Source organism: Aspergillus ibericus, assembly GCF_003184845.1.
Source record: "Aspergillus ibericus CBS 121593 unplaced genomic scaffold BO80scaffold_86, whole genome shotgun sequence".
Lineage (NCBI taxonomy): Eukaryota > Fungi > Ascomycota > Eurotiomycetes > Eurotiales > Aspergillaceae > Aspergillus > Aspergillus ibericus.
In genome coordinates this window covers 56,300-63,160 of record NW_020292184.1, presented here as the reverse complement: position 1 = coordinate 63,160, position 6,861 = coordinate 56,300, and the positions used below count along the sequence as shown (strand labels likewise).

At 53.8% G+C, this 6,861-nt stretch overlaps 3 protein-coding genes across 3 annotated transcripts; all 3 read left to right on the top strand.

The window, feature by feature from the left end:
* BO80DRAFT_280173 (uncharacterized protein) lies at nucleotides 1–1,326 on the top strand (the record flags this gene model as incomplete). The annotated part of the gene is made up of 1 exon (XM_025714922.1): nucleotides 1–1,326. A coding segment is annotated over one exon (1,257 nt), but the record flags the coding sequence as incomplete, so codon positions are not given.
* A 1,556-nt stretch (nucleotides 1,327–2,882) lies between these two features.
* Nucleotides 2,883–4,814, top strand: BO80DRAFT_419777 (DNA primase subunit PRI1). Its single transcript, XM_025718320.1, has 3 exons — nucleotides 2,883–3,175; nucleotides 3,230–3,427; nucleotides 3,480–4,814. The coding sequence occupies exons 1-3, from the start codon at nucleotides 2,952–2,954 to the stop codon at nucleotides 4,606–4,608; spliced, it is 1,551 nt and encodes a 516-aa protein (XP_025569427.1). The 5' UTR covers nucleotides 2,883–2,951; the 3' UTR covers nucleotides 4,609–4,814.
* A 227-nt stretch (nucleotides 4,815–5,041) lies between these two features.
* On the top strand, nucleotides 5,042–6,683 carry BO80DRAFT_369646 (beta-lactamase/transpeptidase-like protein; the record flags this gene model as incomplete). The annotated part of the gene is made up of 3 exons (XM_025716407.1): nucleotides 5,042–5,170; nucleotides 5,238–6,245; nucleotides 6,297–6,683. 3 exons carry the CDS (start codon nucleotides 5,042–5,044, stop codon nucleotides 6,681–6,683), a joined length of 1,524 nt encoding a protein of 507 aa, XP_025569426.1.
* Between the last annotated feature and the right edge of the window lie 178 nt (nucleotides 6,684–6,861).

Below are 6,861 nucleotides of genomic sequence, written 5' to 3'. Positions count from 1 at the left end.
GGTCTCGCCAGCAACTCCAGGGACAGTCGTCTCACCAGGAACTCCAGGGACAACACTGGTTGCACCCGGGGCGCCAGGAACAGTGGTCTCGCCAGGAACACCAGGGATGACAGTAGTCTGGCCAGGAACACCAGGGATGACGGTAGTTTGACCAGGAACGCCAGGAATGACGGTGGTCTGGCCAGGAACACCAGGAATAGTAGTGGTCACGCCAGGAACTCCGGGAACGACGGTAGTCTCACCGGGAACTCCGGGGATGACGGTGGTCTGGCCAGGAACTCCAGGAATAACAGTCGTCTGGCCAGGAACTCCAGGGATAGTGGTGGTCACACCAGGAACGCCGGGAATGACAGTAGTCTCACCGGGAACCACAGGGACAATAGTGGTGTTTCCAGGAACTCCAGGAATAACGGTAGTACCAGGGGCAATTGGAACCGGCTGAGTGGGCTGAATTGGAATGACTGTGGTGTTCTGGTAAGGAGCAGGCTTGTGAGTGGTAACAGGCGCAGGTGGGATCACCGTTCCGCTGGTGGGAACCGGTCCTGGAGCAGTGCCGTGACTAGTGGTGGGCTGAACCGGGGCAGTACCGTGGCTTGTAGTAGGCTGAACTGGAGCAGTGCCGTGGCTAGTAGTAGGCTGAACCGGAGCAGTGCCGTGGCTAGTAGTCGGCTTGATAGGAGCAGTGCCGTGACTAGTAGTCGGCTTGATAGGAGCAGTGCCGTGACTAGTGGTCGGCTTGATGGGTGCAGTGCCGTGGCTGAACGTGGGCTTGATGGGTGCAGTGCCGTGGCTGAACGTCGGCTTGATGGGAGCAGTACCGTGGCTGAATGTGGGCTTGATAGGCGCAGTGCCGTGGCTGAACGTCGGCTTGATGGGAGCAGTGCCGTGGCTGAACGTCGGCTTGATGGGAGCAGTGCCGTGGCTGTACGTCGGCTTGATGGGGGCAGTGCCGTGACTAGTGGTAGGCTTGATGGGAGCGGTGCCGTGGCTGGTGGTCGGCTTGATGGGAGCAGTACCCTGACTATAGGTCGGCTTGATAGGCGCAGTACCCTGACTGTAGGTAGGCTTGATGGGAGCGGTGCCGTGGCTAGTAGACGGATTGACAGGATTCACCGTTCCAGTTGGGTTCGGCTTGGGTTGAGGCACAAACCCAGTCGGCACAGGCTCCCAAGTACTGGTACCCGGAAGCCCAGTGGTCAGCACGGGCTTGGTAGTTGCCGGCTTGATATGACGGGCTGGTCAGCATGTCTACGATGATCAGGAGATGATCAAATCCCACATACCTCAGTGCCGCGAACAATAACGCCCGCAAGCGCCGGGCCAGCCAAGGCCAGAAACGCAACTCCTCCCTTGACCATATCGTTTGTCGATCCTTGGTCTGGCTGATGGAAAGCCTTACAAACGATCCCCAACACAAATTTTGGGATAAAACGAATGAAATAAAAACAGCGAGTGACTCCTAGGTGTAATAAGAAAGAAGGAAGAACGTCTGTCACCCGAGCAGAAAGAGCAGTCCTTAAATCCCTGGGATGAAGCTCCTACCGTTTTCGTGGCTGCTTCAGTGGATGATGGTGATAATGCCACAGTAGGATCAAAGAGAAAAACATCATGGCGCCATTGACGCGGGTCAGGAGAAAAAAGCCAGATTGGTTGCTCGACCACAGTGTCTGGTAATCTACGTAGTAAATTTAAGTTGAGCAAACCACGGATGGCAAAGGAACCGATGTAATGAGAGAGGTTGAGAAACGAAAATCCTATGTCTGGCCAGAGTGGGAATGTGACATCCCGCTGTATCATTTGGATCGAGGCCCACAATATCCAGATCAAATTCTTCAGGGCCTTGGGCCTGATGGTCATTTGAGCATGCAATCGATGAATGAATGGCAGTGGTGGCGTCATCACTCTGACCTAAGTGTTGGTCAGAATACGGACGGTTCTCTGTGGAGATGGAACCCTATAACAAGCCGGGCCACCTAGCACGAAAGAGGTAAACAGCTGATGTATCGGTGTTTGAGCATAACCTGCCATGGCATAGATATATCCTGAGATTGACTACTGCGTTATCTCTCATGGTGTGGGACACCACACAGCATAGCCATCGGCAGTTTGTGCAAGGCTACCCGGGAATGTGGTGTCCTCAATGGGTACGTCTGCAACGTTGCATCTGAGGATGAATAAGATTCAGGGCGGAAAGGAAAACCTGGCAGGGGACCCCGAGTGAAAGGAAACAAGGCAGAGCAAGAAGCAAAGCGAGCACCGAAGGGGGCGGTACAGCAGGTCGGTGTTTGCCGTGGATATCGTCAGAAATTCCGAGCACCTGCTCTGGTAGCCATGACGGGATCCCCTCTTGCGGACTTCGGGAGGGTCATGATCACATAGCGCACGACACCGTCGACCTCATTCAGAAATTTTCGGCAAGAATATCCATGAGTCAGGAGTGTTGGGAAGCCGCATTAGGCTAAGGCGGCAAATCCGACGCTGGAGATAGATGCAATACGTCGAATGAGGCCTCCAGGCTCCGTCAGGTCCGATATCCGTTCTTCTGGACCAGGGCAGTATACACGTCATCCATGAAGGATTACGAGAAAAGCCCGAAGGGACTCGTCAGCTTCAACCGCAAACGGCCATCCAAAGCCTGAGTTGTTCCTGACAGTGCAGGGGTGGACCCAAACAAGACGAGGTTGTAGCAGAGCAAAAGGAAGAAAGTCGTCAGTCGCCATACTTCCGTTCCTGGCTTACTCAGCACCGCTTGCGGATATCATCACATGATCCGCTGCACGGATGATGCCTGATTGGATCTTCAATTTAGGGTTTAGGGCTGGTAGGACGGCGCGTCGGAACGCGTCTCAACGCGTGCTGTTCAATGGATCGGGATGGATGATGGATGGCTTGCGCATGCAACCACCGACTGTTGTCGACGGCCCATCACACCCAAGTCATTAATAGTTACAATGCCTCACTCTGTGTCATCGCAGGACTCATCCATCAACCACAAGGATGATGAGCTTCTACCGGACGCTCCTCCGGAGACAGCATCGGAGAACCAGGAAGCCGGCGCACCTGCGCGAGTGAAGCTGGAAGACCTCTTTAACGATGATGATGACGATGATGAATTCCCCGCCTCAAGTGCACCAGATACGAAGCATGTTGACTCGTCTGCCCCTGATCCAGCAGAGTAAGCATTCCTGGGATATCCATCTAAGCGCAAGCATTAATCTTCCCCTTCCAGACCGGCTGCCGCTCCGGGCCCCCAGGTTGACACCGACACCATGCTGGCTTTCTATCAACGCCTCTTCCCATTTCGCTATTTGTTTCAATGGTTGAATCACGGGATTGTTCCTTCCCCGGATTTTGGGAATCGTGAATTCGCTCTTACTCTTCAAAACGATGCCTACCTACGATATCAGTCGTACCCGACTGCGGACCTGTGAGTGGAAGCCCCGAGTTTTGCATTCCAAGCTCTAATTTATTGTCCGCAGTTTTCGGAAAGATATCCTGAAGATGAACCCCTCTCGATTCGAAATCGGACCTGTCTACAACACGAACCCCCGAGATCGGAAGACGCTCCGAGGTGGCCAGATGAAGCCGATCTCCAAAGAGCTGGTGTTCGATATCGATTTAACAGATTACGATGACATCCGATCCTGTTGTACAAAAGCAAATATTTGTGGCAAATGCTGGACCTTTGTCACCATGGCCATGAAGGTTGTCGACACGGCTCTTCGCGAAGATTTCGGTTTCGAGCATATCTTGTGGGTCTACTCTGGTCGTCGTGGTGCTCACGCCTGGGTTTGCGACCCACGTGCACGCAGCCTGCCAGATGATCGACGAAGGGCCATTGCGGGCTACCTGGACGTTGTGCGAGGAGGCAATTCAAGCGGTAAACGAGTCAACGTCAAACGACCGCTGCACCCCCACATGTCTCGCAGTCTCGACCTTCTCAAACCGTACTTTGCTCAAACGACCTTGGTGGACCAGGACACATTCGCGAGTTCGGAACAAGCGCAACGTCTGCTCTCATTGCTCCCCGACAAAGGCCTGAATGAATCGCTGCGAAAGAGGTGGGAATCATCGCCAGACCGCGCCAGTGCCAATAAATGGGCCGATATCGACGCCCTCGCCAAGACGGGCAAGAGCAGCACTCTCAACCCCACTACTCTGCGAGACGCCAAGCAGGATATTGTGCTCGAGTACACCTACCCCCGTCTGGATTCGGAGGTCAGCAAGAAGATGATTCACTTGCTGAAGAGCCCGTTCGTCATCCATCCTGGCACTGGCCGCGTGTGTGTTCCGATAGATGCCCGTAAGGCAGAGCAATTCGACCCTCTCTCCGTACCCACAGTCACGGAGCTGCTTGCTGAGATTGATGCCTGGGACGCCGAGCATCCTAGCACCACTGCACCAGAGACTGCAGATGGCGAAGGCAGTGTGCCGGACTCTGATGCCAGGGGAGGTCGCAGACTGCAGGACTATGAGAAGACGAGCCTGAAGCCTTACATCGATTATTTCCGCTCCTTCATTGCCGGGCTCTTGAAGGAAGAGCGTACCGGCAAGCGTGGGCGAACTGATGACGCAACAGAGACCAAGTCTGAGAGCATGGAATTCTAGACATCTCGCCTCATTGGCTTTCTTTTACTTCTCTTACAGATGGTTATGAGCAACTCGGTATGGCTTCTGGGAACGGAGTTGGAATCAGTGTGCATGAAGCGGACTTGGACATGCGGGAGTTACTTTATTTATGCTTTCAATTTCTATTTAGGGTTCTCTATAAATAATAGACACTTGGGCCGTTCAGCCGAATAACCGAATCAAAGACACTCATGTTACAATAAATTGCTGTTGTCCATTCTCATCCACGTAATATGAGCAGCCTCGCCGGTATAGCTTCCGTACGTAACCTGCGGAGCTCCGCCGGGGAAGCGCCTCAGCTCTAGCCTGTTGTACACGAAGCTGTCAGCTTCCCCCCTCCCATGTACATTCAAGTCACTTTCATCAAGCACACCTCAACTCATCCACCCTTGTACCAATTTACCCTCTAAGCATGACCACTCACGCCCCCACCAACCCGCTCGGCGAGCCCTTCAAGAACCTCGTCCACGAAACCCTAAACCAATGGCACGTCCCAGGCATGTCAATCGCCGTCGTCGACGGCGACAACACCTGGGCCCAAGTCAGCTCTCATCCCATCCCAACTCCCTCCCCTTCCCCTCCCCATCACTAACCAACCCTCCCTCCAGGGCTACGGCACGGCCACCTTCCCCTCCACCCCCGTCACCCCCTCCACCCTCTTCTACGCCGGCAGCACCACCAAAGCCTTCACAGCAACCATCCTAGCCACCCTCGTCTCCGACAACACCAACTACCCCCAAGTCCAATGGGACACGCCCATAAGCCAACTGATCCGAGACGACTTCGTCCTCCACGACGACCACGCCACCACCCACACCACCATCGAAGACGCCCTATCCCACCGGTCCGGCCTGCCCCGCCACGACCAAGCCTACGGAAACAATCTCCCTCGAGACACCGCCGTCCGGGAACTCGTCCGCCAGCTCCGCCATCTCCCCCTCACAGCCGAACCGCGCACCAAATTCCAATACTGCAACCTCATGTACATCGTGGCTACACACATCATCGAGACCCTCACCGGTGAATGGCTAGGTGATATCCTCGCCCGCGAGATCTGGCATCCACTAAACATGCACGCTACATTCTTCGATCTCGACGATGCCAGAAACGCACCTGAGGACCTAGCACGCGGATACTACCACTTCCCTGAAGATAACACCTACCACGGCGTAGATTGGATGCCTTGCACCGAGATCTCCGGTGCAGGGGCAGTAATCACCAATGTCCTTGATTACGCGAAATGGGCGAGGGCGTTAATCAACCAGTCCCCGCCTTTATCATCATCCGTATATAAAGCCATCTTCAAGCCGAGGACTGTATTGCCCTCTGAGCCACCGTTTACGGGCCCGCGCGCGTATGCCCTCGGCTGGTGGACGGGCGTATATCAAGGTGTAGAGTATTATGAACATACGGGGGGCGTGAATGCGTTTGGAGCGGAACTGATCATTTTCCCGACTTTGCAGTTCGCGGTGGTTGCGTTGGCGAATACGGCGGGCACGTCGAATGAAGCTGAGAAGGCTGTAGTGTTTCATTTGATTGATGAAAAACTGGGGGTACCGGTTGAGAAGCGGTTTGATTGGAATGCTGAGTATGTTGTTCCCGAATCTATTACCGAAGTATATATATGTACTCGAAATGCTAACGGAGTTACTAACAGGAATATGAAGCACATCGAAACCGAAAAGAAAAAAGTCCTCGATGCAATCAATCACACTCCCCCGGAACCTGTTCTTCCGACCTCACTGCCTCTAGAGGAGTATGCTGGGACGTATGTGCATCCGGGGTATCAGACGGTCAAAATATATCTGGATCAGAAAGAGGGAGTGCTCCGTGCCGACCGCGGTTTCGCGACCTGGCCGGAGTTTCTAAAGTTTAAACATGTCAATGGGGAGCATTTTTTAATCGTAGCGGAGCATGTTGGGGATCTGGGGGCGTTGTTTCCGGAAGTTTATGCAGCTGAGTTTCGGGTCGGGGAGAAGGGGAAGCCGGTTGCTCTGGGGGTGGCGTGGGAGAAAGCAATGGAGGGAAAGATTTGGTTGACGAGGGTGGTTTAATTTGTATCTATGGGATGCAGCGGCTATAGATATATGATAGAGGGAGGTATCAATCAACCAACAGTGTTACATAGCTAGTTAACTGAGCATCTACTACTAATATACATGCGCACACTGCACAACAGTGGCTAATTAATGAAACATGATTCCTATATTTTGGGGACTGTGCTGTCATAAC

What these genes read in the sequence shown, in the direction of transcription:
- BO80DRAFT_419777 (XM_025718320.1), top strand. Translation starts at nt 2,952, where the DNA reads ATGCCTCACTCTGTGTCATCGCAGGACTCATCCATCAACCACAAGGAT. An exon ending in TCTGCCCCTGATCCAGCAGA is followed by an intron (nt 3,176 to 3,229) that starts GTAAGCATTCCT and finishes TTCCCCTTCCAG; the next exon opens with ACCGGCTGCCGCTCCGGGCC. An exon ending in TCGTACCCGACTGCGGACCT is followed by an intron (nt 3,428 to 3,479) that starts GTGAGTGGAAGC and finishes TATTGTCCGCAG; the next exon opens with TTTTCGGAAAGATATCCTGA.